The 16,158-nt window shown below is 37.3% G+C and overlaps 2 protein-coding genes across 3 annotated transcripts; both read left to right on the forward strand.

Moving 5' to 3' along the window:
- The first annotated feature begins 494 nt into the window (after positions 1-494).
- On the forward strand, positions 495-6,816 carry LOC148408884 (uncharacterized). 2 transcript variants are annotated; one of them, XM_088441183.1, is made up of 3 exons: positions 495-3,287; positions 4,723-4,797; positions 6,136-6,816. In XM_088441183.1, the coding sequence occupies exons 1-3, from the start codon at positions 541-543 to the stop codon at positions 6,353-6,355; spliced, it is 3,042 nt and encodes a 1,013-aa protein (XP_088297309.1). In that variant the 5' UTR covers positions 495-540; the 3' UTR covers positions 6,356-6,816. The 2 variants fall into 2 exon arrangements, with proteins under 2 accessions (XP_088297309.1, XP_088297310.1); XM_088441184.1 differs by lacking the exons at positions 4,723-4,797; positions 6,136-6,816 and having other exon boundaries at positions 495-3,085; positions 3,157-3,253.
- A 7,192-nt stretch (positions 6,817-14,008) lies between these two features.
- On the forward strand, positions 14,009-15,966 carry hrh2b (histamine receptor H2b). The gene is made up of 2 exons (XM_088441390.1): positions 14,009-14,632; positions 15,496-15,966. Exons 1-2 carry the CDS (start codon positions 14,009-14,011, stop codon positions 15,964-15,966), a joined length of 1,095 nt encoding a protein of 364 aa, XP_088297516.1.
- Positions 15,967-16,158: the final 192 nt, after the last annotated feature.

Below are 16,158 nucleotides of genomic sequence, written 5' to 3' on the forward strand. Positions count from 1 at the left end.
ATATTTTATGAATATTCATGTTGATACTTTGTATAAAACCGTACAGGCATATGTAGTCAATAAACAAGTTATTAAAATGAGCATACGTACTGCCACATCTTGTGATTGCAATCGTCCTCAAAATTTCTTATTGTGTTCAGTTTACTAGGAATGAATATCAAAATATCAAATATAGTTTTAAATGTCATCATCTCAAATACAACTATAAGCCACATTTTGTCAAGGTTTGATCCCTCAAATTGCACCAAGATTCATCTGGCTGTGAGCATGATGGAGAGCTTTGTCTTTTGTGTTTGCTTGTTCCTCCACAAAAAAAGGCCATTTATTTCCGAAGATCAAAGTCGACAACGCTCATTGTCAAATCTTCAGTTCATTTATACAATTCTAAAGTTTCGCTGCCTTGGGTGACTTTTATTCATACAGCGTTGTGCAATCCTTCACAAGCACTTCTTCACAACTGTAAGTCTATTCCTCTTGTTCTTCCAGATGTATTAGACGCATCCTTTGATTCGCCAAACGTTGGAAGCAATCAGCCATAGGATGGGGAGACGAGCGGCCGACCTGACCACTCCCGTACCAGTTTTGGGCGTCCCGGCCCTGGTTGGAGCGCGTAGCTGGAGGACAACAGGAGGCGACACAAACGGAGGAGCGCATCTGCAAACATGGGGACTTCAGAGCAGCAGCGTTGGCGTGCAAACATCCCCAGGGATACAGAGAGCACCTCCCGAGCTAATGTATAAACTCCACACGCGATCGGATCACAGCGGCCGCGCCACCAACGGCTACATTAGCAAGGAGTACAAAAGGATACTACTGCTAACAAACAGTGAAAAGGAAAACGGGGGACACAGTGGAGACTTGAAAAGTAAAAAGGAAGTGACTTTTCAAGAACTTGTAGGTGAGACCCTTGGGGATGTTGTGTGCGGTCAGGATCGTAAAAACGGCACTTCTACGACAATCAAGGCCACCCCGAATTCTGCCAAGACAAAACCTGCCGCCCGCTATGCCAACGGAAGTGTGGTTGATTCCGAAGCAATGGGTGGCATTTGCGTTGATAACGGTGAATTGACTCCAACTCAAAGAGGAAACCAAAAAAATCTGCACGCCCATTATGAGTCACGGAATATGTATTTGTTTTCTACACAGAAACATTTCAGGGGATCACGAAACATCTGCAACCATTGTGGCGGTAGACAAACAGTTACGGTTTTAGGGAAGAAAATTCTTACCGCTTCTGCTTGCCAAACAGAGAAACAAATCAATTCAGGCCACGACTTACTTTACTCCAGCAAACATCTTCAGCTGCCCCATAATGACACCGATATCCAACCGAGCAACCATCAACTCCGCGAGAATTCCCTTAAGAGAGAAAAAGAGACAAGCTCTCAACAAGGATCATATCTTCGAGAAGCACCACGACACGGAATAACACGACACCCTGCATGTCCAGTCCATTCAATTAAAGGACATTTTTCCACGCATGGACATACCGCCGCCTCAACCGATTCTCAGCCCATCCCCCCTATCACTGAATCCACTATTGAAACAAAACAGGATCATAATTTAGACACAATAGAAAAAATGCCCACTGACAATAAAACAGGAAGTCTCCCATCAGCTCCTCTCATGGCCACCGCGACAAAATCAAACTACCCGCACACGCAGACTCATTCTAAACACCAATATAACGCCTTGCAAAGAGTTTGTGTATCTGTGCATGCAGCACAAGAATACTCTCCATCTCCTTTGTACACAACATCCAAAGGAAACACACTGGGCAGCATCCCTGAAAGCCTCCAAACTTTCACACCCATGTCCACAAAATGCCATGCCGTCTTTCCGCAACATGACCCCCAGAATTCAACATACGCAGCTCAACACGTAAAAACAAAAGATAACTCTCAAATATCACTCCAAATAAAATCCAAAACACCACCCAAGCCCTTAAGTCCGAATCGTGCATCGGTTGAACTAGCTCAGGCACCGCAAGAAAAATCAAGCTCATACAACATCTTAGTTGTAGCTAGCCCTGTCAAACATACTGTCATGTTAAAAGAAAATGCTACCGTTAGTGGCAAGCATAATCCAGTGTCCTCAAATCCTGAATTAACACATTGTGGAAACACAGCATCTATAAATGCATCTTGCGCGACCCTTGATTCTAAATTGGGGATGTCAGCTCCAATCTCCACAACTACTAATTATGCTTTGTACAGAAACGCAGCCCTGAGGAGCTCTTCAAATATTCACCCTTCATCTACTTTAAAAGAAAACCAAAAGAACTCTAGCGTGTCATATCATTCCTTGCTTAAAACAAGCAATGTGTCACACCAACACATCAAATCAATTAATCATAATACATTTCCCTCTTCTAACAAGCCTTGCGAAACTCAAACAAGTGACATTACATCCCAATGCCCCAATAAAGCTGATAATTCAAATCAGAAAAACATATCGAAAAAGTTATCAAAAGTGTCCAAAGGCATTCATGTATCAAATGTGATACAAAGCATTCCATACAATTCACGCAGGCTTAATAGTGACGAAAAGCTACAGCGTGGCGATCGGGACGCAACACTTCAAAATAGCGTTTCCCCAATTAAGTCACACAGTTCCTGTCTGCAGGCTTGCATGAACGCGAAACAACAAACGGGTGAACATCATCAAGAGCACGAGGGACAGTGTGCTGCATGGCCAACAGGAACAACAGCCCAGCAGATGGATTCCAATCCAGAAGATTTTGCCTTGGGCGTATCACCCATGCATGCAAACAGTAAGACTGAGTCAAATGCAGATAAACAGACGCATCCAGATGATCCAACAGCTTCTGTCACAGCTAGAGAAAAACGTGAGCCCATTAGCTCAACACTGGCAAGCAGAAATGATCTCAAGTACATGCAGACGCTCCAGTCAAACAAATCATCGGTTCAACAATCTCTCAAAGGCCCAAAGTTGTCTTTAATTGCACCAGCAGAATGCTGCAGTGAGGGAAAAGTTTGTACGCGTTGCAATTCCCTCCAACGCCTCCGGTCCAGTGAGGCTGAGGCAATCGTCAGCCGGGATTCCAAATGTGCCCCCGGGCAAGGTACAGCGGACCTCATCCTGGCCCATTCCCACCCTACCGAAGCAACCCGCTTTCTGCCTCCTTCCACTCAGTGCTGTAAATCAGCAAGCATACAATATCGGCTCGAAAGTGTGGAGGCCAGTCTGGCAGCCAACAAGGACAGAATCGCTACTCTGCTGAACATCATCCATGACCTGGAGGCCAGCCACATTCCTGCCATTGGGTAAGAGGATGCGTGGAGCCAGGAAACTGCTTTGTATGCTTCTCAACTCTGAAATTGACAAAGTATCGGAAATATTAGACTGAGAATTCAACAAACTTCAAATTGATATTATTATATGCAGATTCAGACGTGCCTTGTTACAGTGTACTCTGCATAGGTACTCTCAGTTTTACAAATATTTTGTGAATGTCCTACAGTGCTGCTCTTGTCAAGTGAGTCATCATCAGCACTGGCCTGAATTCTCAAGAGGCTCTTTATTCAAATGCCTGGCAAAATATGTATCCAGTTGAAGAAATATTTGTGAGCATTTCTGTGCACGAAAACTCAACAGATCTAATATATACTGTATATATATATATATATATATATATATATATATATATATATATTTGTGTGTGTGTGTGTGTGTGTGTGTGTGTGTGTCTGTGCGTACGATGCATTTTCATAAAATCAAGCTTTTGCCACAAATGTTCATTTAGGGTTTTCTATAAAAACTCATCTCATTCAGGACTTTCATTTACCAGCAATCAAACGGTTCAAGTTGTAATCGAAGTGTTTGAATAAAAAGAGCTTAGTATATGATGAGCTACTTTGGGTGAATGGGCCAAAATTTTAAATGTTTTTTTTTTTTTTCCGTAAAATTATGGATTTCTACTTGGCCACATTCAAATTGATGTAACATTGTCTATCTTTGAGTTAACTCCATGAATTGTATATCGTTTTAAAAGACAAATGTATATAATTAGAATATGTTATTTATGTAGTGTAGAAGAAATAAGCCTGATTTTATGAAAATGCAACACATATAAGGTTATTTGTGGACAATCACTGATGAAAACCAATCTAAGGATGGGAAAAATATGCTTCTTTGAATAATTTGTTTAATTACTGCACATACTTGAATATTGTTTATAGAGTATCAACTCAAAGGTATATCATATAAATAAAATTGAGCACAGGTAAAACTCAATGAGCACTAGCAAGCATTTAAGACCTGGTAAGTCTTAAAGTGAAAGCCAAGACAATTAAAAACAACTTGAGACAGAAATAATGGAATCAATGTATAACTGTAAATTGCAAACAAGGAAATTAGGCTATATATATATATATATATATATATATATATATATATATATATATATATATATATATTCCTTTCATGCAATTTCTTTCTAAATTAATTAGAGCATATTTCTTAATTATTTAACAAGGACACAATAAAGCTTAAAATGGGCTTCCAGCAATGTGTCTCTGTCAATCATTCTCATCCAACATGGAGTAATAATTTGCTGTGACTGTCCGAGGTCATGGTTTGGACCAGAGTTAGTTTTATGTGTGGCGTAATATGTCTTTTACTCAATGGCCTTTCTTAACAGATGAGTTCAGAAAGTTGTCTCAAAATCTTCTCTGCATGTGTTTGGTATGTCTTTTGCAGTCGTCAATGCCACAAAACAGGACAGGACCTCAAAAACTGTTCGACATGCCAAAATACTGCTTGTATTGTTTACAGGTTGGTGATGTTTTGGAGTTTTGCATGACTAGGGGTGCTATTAGACTTATTTAGCATACTAAATATTTAGTTGACTAATTTATTTTTCATAAACAACTTTAGAAAAATATATTTTGCCACCTGTTTTCAACTAAAAATGACATCACATGTGCTCATGACTCAGGTAGCAAATGTTACATGACCAAACCTAGAAAAGGCCATCTGTGATTGGTGCCTTGAGCACAGGTGATGCCGTTTTCAAGTGGGTCATGTGGAAAATGTGTCTTTTAAGGTAATATTTTTTTATGAAAAATAATTTAGTCATCAACTATACTCTCTGTTTTTAACAGTGCTTCTCAAATAGTGGAGCGCAACCCCACCCCAGGGGGCGGGGGGTCATGAGGTGATGTAGAAGGGGCGCGGATGACTCTAGGGAAACGGCTTTGTTTTTGTCATGTGAAGTGTAATTGCAAAAAAAATAGGAATTTTCCTTTTTTTTTTTTTAGTTTCAGGGACTTAGATGCACTTGGTTATTTTTTTCAGCTTTTGACTAATCTGTAACCCATATAAACGCTGTTTACATTGCTTTTGTCCTTTGTTAATGTTAAATATAATACAGGCTTTGGTATGCTTAATTGTTCATAGATAATAGTCTTATTTATAGTTGCCGTGTCGAGTTGGGGCGCGCAAAAGGTTTTCTCTTTCCGGGGGGGGTTAGCAAAATATAATTGAGAAACACTACTTTATATACAGAAACTTGGTACACCCTTGAAAATATCACAAATACCAGTGTAAATAGATTAGATTAGATTAGATTAGATTAGATTAGATTAGATTAGATTAGATTAGATTAGATTAGATTAGATTAGATTAGATTAATTGCACTCTTAAGGTGGACTGTTGCGTCAGGTGGAAGCAACAGAATGAAAAATTGTAATCCCCTGAGCCAGCCTTTCTGTTTGTGGAACGGAAGTTAAGAAAGGCTCAGGAATCTAAAACTCTTCTGATCTCTTCAAAGAGAAAAAAGATACCAAGTGCTTCACAAAGCAAAGTCCGAGACACCTTTATGATGATGATGAAAATGAAGGCACCATCCATTTCTCTTGACGTATTCCACCTTCAAAAACTAGATGAAATGTTAGACGTTGAAGTTGTTAATTGGCCTGTTTGTAGCTTGCAATTAAAAAATATATTGTGGGTTGCATTTGTTGAAACATTATGACTTGATAAATATATGATGAATATAATCAATGAAAAAAAAGCCCTTTTCCTGTGCTATATTTAATACCATGCTTTTAACTGGATTGTATTGAATCTCTGTGTTTAATATGTATCTGTTTATCATGTTTGTCCATTCAGCGTGGAGTATGACTTCAGACAGCAGGAGCGACGCTTCTTGGAGGTTCTTAATCTACACTCACCCAGGACAACTAATGCCAATCATGTTTCCCATGCATTTGCGCTGAATTTCAGCCTTCTCAAAAAAGTTGTGAAGAATGTGAAGAAGTCAAAGAAGAAAAGCAAAAAGCTCTGCAAAGTTCTGTTAAAGTGGCTGCCCAGGAAGATACAGCGGACTTAGAACTCTCAAGCAAAACACATTGGAAATGAACAAAAAACTTGCAGAACTTTCATCTGATTCACTCCTAACTGGACATTAAAATCATTTTCACCCATCATTTCTCTCACATGTCGAAGATGGAGTTTCTACCTGAAATTTCTTCTCATCTTTTTCCATTTTTGGATATGCAGGATGAGATTTGTTATAAACATATAAGCACATACTAATACTGCATGTAAAAATGTCAGAGATATCTTTTTATATGCAAAATGAAATAATGAAAAGAGGCATTTTGCTCAAAACGGAGGTTCACAACAAAAATTTGCAGAGCAAAACGAAACGAGATTTCAACCTTGAGTTTTCGGCACATTGTTTCTGTTTGTGCAACTAACAAAAGAAAAGCACGAACAGGAAAGTTGAAAATGTTCACTAAGTGGTCCTGTTCTATTGGCCCATACTTAATATCTGTAGGTGCGTGGGTGTGTGTGTGTGTGTCTGTATGACAAATAAGATCTTTAAAATAAAGGCCTTACGACACTAATACTGATTGGTTATTGCTTTATCCAGTCTGATCGGATATATTATATTATATTTAATGTACACTTGATGTGTTTTCACAAAAAGCAGGTTTACGTTGCAGGAATTTGTTTTGAGTTATTGACAAAATTACAAAATTTCAACAGATGTCCATTTGGGAATTCCTTCAAAAATGACCTCCTTAAGGTCTGGACTTTCATTTCCCAGCAGCCAAAAGGTCCAAAGTGTCATCGAAGTGTTTGAAAATAGGTAGACTATGCACACCATTAAAAGATGAACGTGCCAAAACTTTAGATGTGTTTTTCAAACAACTAAAGATTTCAACTTGGATTTGTAAATTTTTGACTTGCTGCCACATATAACCGTATTTTTCAGATGATAAGGCTCACCAAATTATAAGTACACTAACAAAATTTTCAAAGAAAATCTGTTTTTTTCCACTCATATATCACACTAGTCTATAAGTTGCAGGTTGTAACGTCGGATATTTATGCAGAAAGACAGTACATTGAAGTGTTTTAAATTTTGGTTTTTATTTAAAACTTTCATAAAAAGTGCATGGTTACAGCAAATTCATGCCTTAAACACAGACTAAACACGCCTGCACATTTATAATAATTAGAGCAGCACCAAACATATTTTCACCATAACAGACACACTTGGACTGTTAAAATACTGAACCAAAACAACAGTAATACACCAGAGTGTGTTTACTAGTATAGAATGCCCTCTGGTGACGAGTAAAATAACAATTCAAACAACAAATCAATACTTTGGTAGCTTGTTCTGTCTCCTTTTCTTAAAGGAGATGCCTCCTGGTGGCTAGTGAAAAAAAAACTGCAGCTACAGCCGCAAAAGACAATAAAACCACCAAGTCCAAAGTGTGAGAAAAAAGCATTAGATTAGTCCAAAATATATGTATTAGGTGTACAATATATCAATATCGCAACTTTAATGTTCTAAATATATGCTTCCAAAAATGCCCTAAAGTGTCACATTCCAAAGAATGCGTCTCCCCTTTTGATTCGCAGACGCGACTAATGAGTCATTTTGACGTAGCGACTCACTGGCAGTGTTCCCTGAGGACAATGCAAGATGGAAGAAGGCAAAGAAGGGCAGTTGGGGTTTACTGTCACTCCTCCTCCCCGGGTCAAGTGTCCTCTAGGGGGGTTTTTGGAGGAGCAGTAATCCACTGGCGATGGGAGAGATCAGTTCCCTGGGATGAAAATGAGATATGACAGGCTACAAAAGAAAAGACACGATGAGGGTATTTTGAAACAGAGAAAGTGCTTGCCTCGGGCCTTTTAGTCGACTTTAAATGCGCTTAATTTAGGCGTAATGAGTTGTAAGAATAATGGGAGTAGAAATATTTATTCGTCAATGTTGTTACTACTGGGGATTGATTTTTGTGCTGTTGCATCATTGAGTTTGTAATATTTGAGTTGTAGTAGCAAAGTTTTGGATTTATTGTGTTTTGTGTGTACATTATGCATGTCAACTGGGATAAAATCCAGCTCACAAATGAGTATATTTGCTACATATGTTGGATGAAATTATTTTTAATAATTGGATATTGTTGTAATAACATGAATTTAGCATCTATGAATTTCATTTAAGTGCAGAAGTTAAAATGTCACAAAAAGTTCATTCATTTTTGCAGCTCATTTTCCAAAGTTAAAATTAATTGTATATAGAATGTGCAAAAGCCCAATTTCTATTTAATTTTTGTATTAACTTATTCGCTGCCAACTTAGTCAAATTTGATCTTTGATGTCCATAGCCATCAGCTGTAGCGAGTGAGTCAAAACATTTTTTTCTTCTGTATTATTCTAATTTATTGTAATTGTTTTTAAATTGTCGAATTCTGTTAGAAATTTTGCATTTTGTTATCATTCAAAAAACAGTATTTCAGTTTTGTGAAAGCAATATTGAAAATCATCAAAATTATTAAAAACTAATAAATAAGTAGAATATTTATCTTTGTGTGTGGTGAATTTATATATTGCATGTATTTCAGACCGCAATGAATATAGTTTACCAGCATAACTGTAATGTACTAAGATAAACTTCGATGTTCTTCATCAAAATGAGCAATTCTTCATTCCTTCAAAACAGAATGTGTGCTCCACAGCAGAATAGCCTATATTAGAAAATATCCGCCTGGTTCGATGTAAAATGTGAGCACTTTTTCTTCCTTTTTCTCCCTTTTTCTTCCGTGCTAATTCCCTTTTATTTGATTGCAATGTTAAAGGCTCAATTGCTGATAAAAGCCCGCTTAGATGCTGAAGTGCAGCCAAACCATCAAGCAACTCAGGCCAGCATCCTTGAAAGGCTGAGAATTAGCTTGTTAGTCACAAACCTCACCTCAGGCTCACTCACGTTTCTCTCAACAGCATGTAAAAGCATGACTGACAGTCAACACAGCTTGGAGGCTCCTTTAATTACTGTTGTTGGCTTATAATCAGCAATAGTCTGCAACCACAACAACATTAATAATCATGATAAGCAACTTTAATGAAGTGTCATAACAGCAGCGTACTATATACACAAGAGAAATGTGAAAATGTTTGTTATATAAAGTACTTCAAGTTCAATTCATTCCAATATTTGGCTGGCCCACATTAATATAAATTGGACTGAGGCTCGATGACAAGTTTTCCATAGCTGCATTGCGCTGTTAGTCATCCATCCAATCCCCATTCCTGCAATGCTGGCCCTCATTAGGGTCACGGGGGAAAAGGGGACCATTTACGTTGCATTTAGGAGATAAGTACGTACAGTTTGCCCTGCAGATGCCTCAGCCTATAAGCGACTAGGGCTGGGAAAAATGTCAACCAAGTCGGGTAATCAACTTTCTAAATATTTAGACTAAAACTATCTTCCTTCGAAGCTCCGCCAGAACCATGCTTGTGCCACCATTTTCTACACATACCTTTCTTACAAATATACACTCCTCTATATAATGTTGCAATGAAAACAAGTAAATAGCACCTAGCAAAAGTAAATAACAAGTAAAAATACAGGGGTATCACAAATTTGAGATCATTTTCAATTAAAAAAAGTGACAAAATAATATTCAATTATTATAAAGTGGAGAAGCTATACAAAAGAAAACATGAACGCAAAACCATCTTGACATGCGGCTCCGCTTTTCTTGTTGCACCACATAGTGACCAAATGGCTGATGCTATTAGTGTAGTTAGCTGGCTTTTTTATAGAAAATATTAGCACATGGAGCTTCCCCAAATAATGTAAAAGCTTCCCAAAAATCACTAGTGCTGCATTATCCAATTATATCACTTGTCTATAAACAATCTCTAGAGACTGGCTTGACTTCCATTTTTTTGACTGGTTCCATTTTTAATCAGTAAAGGGAAGTCAAGTAGAAAAGGTAACTAGTCTGATCATTGCGAAGAAGAAGAGCAGGAAGTAATCGACCTCATGGTCGCAAACAGGCAGCTGCACATTTTTTTGTGACTTTTTGTGACGCTGTTTCTTGTGCAGTGTATATATAGTATGACTTTATGTGTCTTTGCTGATGACCATCATGTAATCACTAAGACGCTACTGCAAATCATGATTGTTAATCAGTTATCTTAGGCAAATGTATTTGGTATGGAAAAATGTATATGTACAGTCAATTATGAGAAGTTATATAAACTTACTTCAAAAAACATTAAACCTTAGTAGATTTGTGTTCAAAATGATTTTTTTTTTTTTTTAATGCACATGTAGGTGTATTCAGTTGAATAATTGATGGATAATCGATTTTAAAAAGATCTGAAAGTGACAGCCCTGTACGGGACAACACTCATCTCTTGTAGGTAGTGTAGTCACTCAAGATGCCATGTACAAAATTGGCATAGCTCTTGGAAACTCCAGTACTTTACAGTATAGTATAAACACTGTAACCTAATGTTAGTTGAAGAAACAAAATGGTGTTGGGACATGTCCAATCCTCTTTACAGAAAATCGACATTTCCCCGGCCTAATGGCTTCCTCCTGCACAAAAGGTCAACATAACAAGTGTTCAGAATACACATTTCAATCATCCATTGGCCAGAGTTACTATCTAGTTTAGTAAAGCTATAACAAGATGAATGTGTACAAAGTGAATGTTGTTATGCCACAAGTCCACGCTTGGAGTGGGAGGAGGAATTCATCTCACATGAGTATAAACTTCAGGTTAGTCATAACGTTGTTTACATGTTATCCATTTCATATTATCCATGATTATTTAAACTGCAAAAGTTACTGTATATATATATATATATATATATATATATATATATATATATATATATATATATATATATATATATATATATATATATATATATATATATATCACTATTGATTTTTACTGAATAGTGATTCAGATTTATTGGCAAGTTAAAACAACAAGAAAAAATGCAATGTGTGGCCCTCATGGTAAAAGGTTTGGACACCCCGATGTAAGTTGAACATAATATTCATAAAAGGATTTCTTTTTTAAACTGAAAAAATAGTGAATGATTAATCCCAAACCATGAAATTCAAATATGGGTGGGAGGTGCTTTTTTTTTGTTGGCCAGCCAACAAGTCTGAGGAACAAAATAAATACATAATAGGTGAGGGTGAAGGTCACAAACAGAACGAAGAAGAAAGAGAGCATAAAATGCATGTAGCTTACATCAGAGAAAATTTATGATCTGGGAAGAGATTTTACATATGAGGTAAGCCATCCCTTCTTTGTAGATTTGGATGAGAATGAGGAAGTATGTTTTTTGCATTACAAACTAAGTCATTCATGTGCATGCACCGGTTACATAGTAACAATATGACCTCATGTGGAAGCAGATTTTTACTTGTTTGAGTAAAAAAAAAAAAAAATATATATATATATATATATATATATATATATATATATATATATATATATATATATATATATATATATATATATATATATATATATATATATATTTTAATTGACATCCCTAGTAGTTTTACTACTCAATTTTGTGGGGTTTCGGCGCTTTTTTCAAAGTAAACTACTGTACATATTTAATTACTTTATTACTTTTAGAATGCAGCGGTCTTAGATTTGATGATTAGTGTCACAGATCTTTGTCTTTTTATGCAGTGTCACAAATCTTTATCTTCCATTGCGGCACATGCAGCAAAAACATTGCCACTTGCTTGAAAATGGCAGAGTTTCACCCAGCCTGCCTGCCAAGTCTCATTCCGCCACTCATTTTCGGAAATAGGAATCTAAGGATAGATTTATTGGACTTGATTGTTTAATTTCTCACTTGATGGTTTTGCAGCCCCATGAGGGACACAACTATTTGTATAAAACTAATTAAAAAGTCAATTTTCCATAATATGTCCCCTTTGGCTATCTTAATGGCCCATTGTGCAGTGTCTTCATTCAGTTTGCAGCCAAATAAAAGAAGCTGAAAAAAAAAGTCAAGTCAGTCACGAGCATCTGTAGACACAATGGAAGCAAGAGCTTGTCCCTGAGGGGACTGTTGACATTAATTAAAAAAAATAAATACTGAACGCATTTTAGAGAAATTGTGAGGCGGTGGCGAGTTTAACTGTGCATATGAAGGACGTCTGTCTTTTTATTTTAATGTGATTTGCGATTGCACAGCAAGAAAGAATATGAACATTTGCAACCATACTCCGACCTGATTAAAACAAACACCTAGAGTAAAATTTTATGTAAATAAATGGAAGTTAATCTATGGCATTTTTAGTCGCGCTACTGTGTTTTTCGTTTTAAAAAGATCAGCATAACATTTAAGCTTCCAAAACGCGCCCATTCAGATATTTTAAAAGCATGTTATTGAACTGACAAACCTTTTCATGTTTTCCATCAAATTCTTTTCCTGGTAGCTTGTGTGGGGAGTTTGGAATTCTCATGTCCTTAAACAGCTTGAGTATATTTATTTTACTCCTCAGGCTTTGACTGGATGTTTCATGGTTGTTGTTTTTTATGTATCAAAAAGCCCACACTTTGGCAAATGCATGCAAGCTCTTGTAAACATTTTCTATTACGAGGAAGCTCATTTCCATTCTCGTTGAGTATACAAAAAAAAACAACTTTATGGCGCTCTTTTTGATGGTTCAATGAAGTAAAAAAATTCCCCATGAAAATAAAATTACATATATATTATATATATATATATATATATATATATATATATATATATATATATATATATATATATATATATATATATATATATATATATATACATATATATATATATATTTTTTTTTTTTTTTTTTTTTTTTCATTTTTTCATTTTTTCATTTAGGGCCCGACCAGTAATATATTTTTTTCATTTTTAAAAATATATAACATATAAAATAACATATGTTTTCTCCCAATACATTTCAATGGGTCCCAATTATACGCAAATTTTCTCAATTCAATGAGTCGGTATCGCACCTAATATCAACAAATAGCTAGGGTCAACATTAAATATTATATATTGTTTAAAAAAAACTTCTCAATTCACAAGATTACTTGCATGAGGCAATTAATTGCTATTTGAACATGAATTCTTATCCCATGTCTGTGTTACCAGTAGTTGAATATCTGTCATATTTAATACGCGTATGCTTAATTTATGTCGCATAGGTCTAAGTTTTTTTTTTTTTTTTTTTTTTTTAAACAAACTGTGACTTTAGATTTATGAAAAGTAAAGAGATCCAGGTCAATTTTGCACCTCCTCCTTCCGTTGCTCACCAAATAATTTGCTTTGTTTTGTGACACAAACTTGCCCTCATCAATTAATTTATTTAATGATACAAGGTTATGGTGCAGATTAATGAGTAATAAGTCGTTAATTAATTGTGTACAACTGCTCTAAATTGTTAGAGTAAATAAAGTTAAAAATGTATGTAGATATAGATATAGATATAGATAGATATATTCCGTAAATGTATTTGAATGAAGTGCAAGTGCAATGACGTACTTTTCCCTTTTTCTCTCCAGAAATTTGTTGTCCCCAGAGAGTCACAGCAGGCAAAAGAAAAAAAAGACCAGTGCCTGGGAAGATTTTTTCATTTTGTGACCTATGAACCTCATCCACAAGCAACTCCAAAATTCAGTCTAGTTACAGTGACTCAGCGCAAGAGATCATGACAATTTCTACAGCTCTTCACTGGCTTGTACTGGTGTCATTCATCATCCTAACCATTGGTGGGAACGTGCTGGTATGTTTGGCCGTGGGCCTCAGCCGCCGACTGTGGCGCATCGCTAACTGCTTTGTGGTGTCACTGGCGGTGACAGATCTCCTGATGGGCCTGCTGGTGCTGCCCTTTTCCGCTACCCTGGAGTTACGCAGTGGGAAGTGGCCCCTCGGAGGCACCATGTGTAACATCTACATCTCATTGGATGTCTTGCTGTGTGCCGCCTCCATCCTGAGCCTTTTGGCTATCAGCGTGGACCGATACCTTGCCATCTCAGCGCCCCTCAGTTACTCGTCAAGAATCACCCCTCCGCGGGTGGCGTTGGCCATCATTGCCATATGGGCCTTGTCCCTTGCTGTGTCTTTTGTGCCCATCCACCTAGGCTGGAACACAGTGGACTACAGAGTGCAGCACTTGGACTGGCACATGGGGCAAGAACACCAGGACGGACGCTATTGCCAATTTGAGTGGAATAACAACTACATTATCTTGTATGTCCTGTGCTCGTTTTACCTTCCTCTGTTGATTATGTGCGGGATGTACCTATGCATATTCAGAGTGGCGCGCCAACAGGTGAGTGTTGAAAATCATTGTTATCCAATGGCCTGAAATCAGAATGTCATGATGCAATTCATGTCTTGGTAATTAAATTAAAAAAAAGAAATTTTCACTGCTCTGAAATTATAAATACAGCCAACAGATCAATTTAATTATATATGTGAATTCAATGACTCATATCTTAAGCCAAGCGTGCAGTATTTTGACTATTTTTGGGTCATTTTCTTTCACGTCATTCTAAAAGTATTTAAGCCAATGGATGGCGCACTCCTCATAGTGTGATAAATAAGTGGTCGTGCCATGTTGAACCTTGACATGTTTTCACCATCTGGATGAAATTTCAGCTCTCTAGTGGCTTCTTTCGATGTTTTACCTTTGATATGAAATTCCTTTGAATGTAAGATCAAAGGATTGCACAATGGTTAGAAATCAAATAATAAACTGATGAATTTTTTCTTGTCGGATGTCTGGGTCAAACGATTAGCAGTATACAGCTCTGGAAAAATATTAAGCGACGACATCAAAATTATCTTTCAATTTTCTTAACCGCTTAGCCTCACTAGGGTTGCAGGCACGATGGAGATGATCCCAGGTGTCTCTAGGCAGTGGCACACAAACAACCATTCACATTCCCACACACAACTAAGAGTAATTTGGAGAATCCAATTTACCTACCCTGCATGTTTTTTTGGAATAAAGAAGAAAACTGGAGTATCTGGAGAAAACCCACACAAGCACAGGGAGAACATGCAAACTCCACACAGGAAGGCCGGAGACGGAATTGATTCTCATTCAAAATGTCAAATTTCTACAGTAGCATGAGCTTACCATTTTTAGTTGTGTTTGAAATTAAATTCCACTTTTGATCCATTTCTCAGGTACGACGAATCCGTGCCGCCACGCCGTCTTTCGCCCGCATGGCATCAACTGCAGCTATTGCCAAAGAGCACAAAGCCACCATAACACTGGCTGCGGTGCTAGGGGCCTTTGTCATCTGCTGGTTCCCCTACTTTACCTTCTTCACCCGAACGGGAATCAAGGAACAGATGAACCCCCCGACGACACTTCACTCGGTCCTACTGTGGCTTGGCTACTTTAACTCGGTGCTGAATCCCATCCTGTATCCCGCTTTGAACAGGGACTTTCGAAAGGCCTACGCAGAGTTGCTTTTCTGCAGAGGATCGTCTCGACGAAAACTGCACAAAAGATCAAGCTTTTCAATGGGACTGAGGCATTCCAAGATGTCTGATCAGAGACTTAAAGAAAATGAGATAAAGAACTTGAATATACGTAACAAGTCTGTGTTGCGGTGTGCCCAGCTCCAGATTAGCGAACCAGTATCACTTTGAGCAGCCAAAATGTGTCCTTGGTCTTTGTTACTGCTGTAATCTAGTGAAATGTTTTATGAATAGATACGCAGTTACACGGTAAACTGTATATATTTTTGTTTTGTGTGATAGATGCATGTCTGTTCTTTGTTATTGAATTATATCCATCAATACATCCTATATATGCTGTTCCACATGTCACCGTTGGGGGTC

The sequence above is a fragment of the Hippichthys cyanospilos genome, chromosome 18 (assembly GCF_059441005.1).
Source record: "Hippichthys cyanospilos isolate Australia breed blue-spotted pipefish chromosome 18, RoL_Hcya_1.0, whole genome shotgun sequence".
Lineage (NCBI taxonomy): Eukaryota > Metazoa > Chordata > Actinopteri > Syngnathiformes > Syngnathidae > Hippichthys > Hippichthys cyanospilos.

Bases quoted from the DNA above. Each gene is read 5' to 3' on its own strand.
- hrh2b (XM_088441390.1), top strand. From the start codon at position 14,009: ATGACAATTTCTACAGCTCTTCACTGGCTTGTACTGGTGTCATTCATC. The intron at 14,633-15,495 runs GTGAGTGTTGAA...TCCATTTCTCAG, and splicing joins TCAGAGTGGCGCGCCAACAG to GTACGACGAATCCGTGCCGC.
- LOC148408884 (XM_088441183.1), top strand. From the start codon at position 541: ATGGGGAGACGAGCGGCCGACCTGACCACTCCCGTACCAGTTTTGGGC. The intron at 3,288-4,722 runs GTAAGAGGATGC...TGTCTTTTGCAG, and splicing joins AGCCACATTCCTGCCATTGG to TCGTCAATGCCACAAAACAG. The intron at 4,798-6,135 runs GTTGGTGATGTT...TTGTCCATTCAG, and splicing joins ACTGCTTGTATTGTTTACAG to CGTGGAGTATGACTTCAGAC.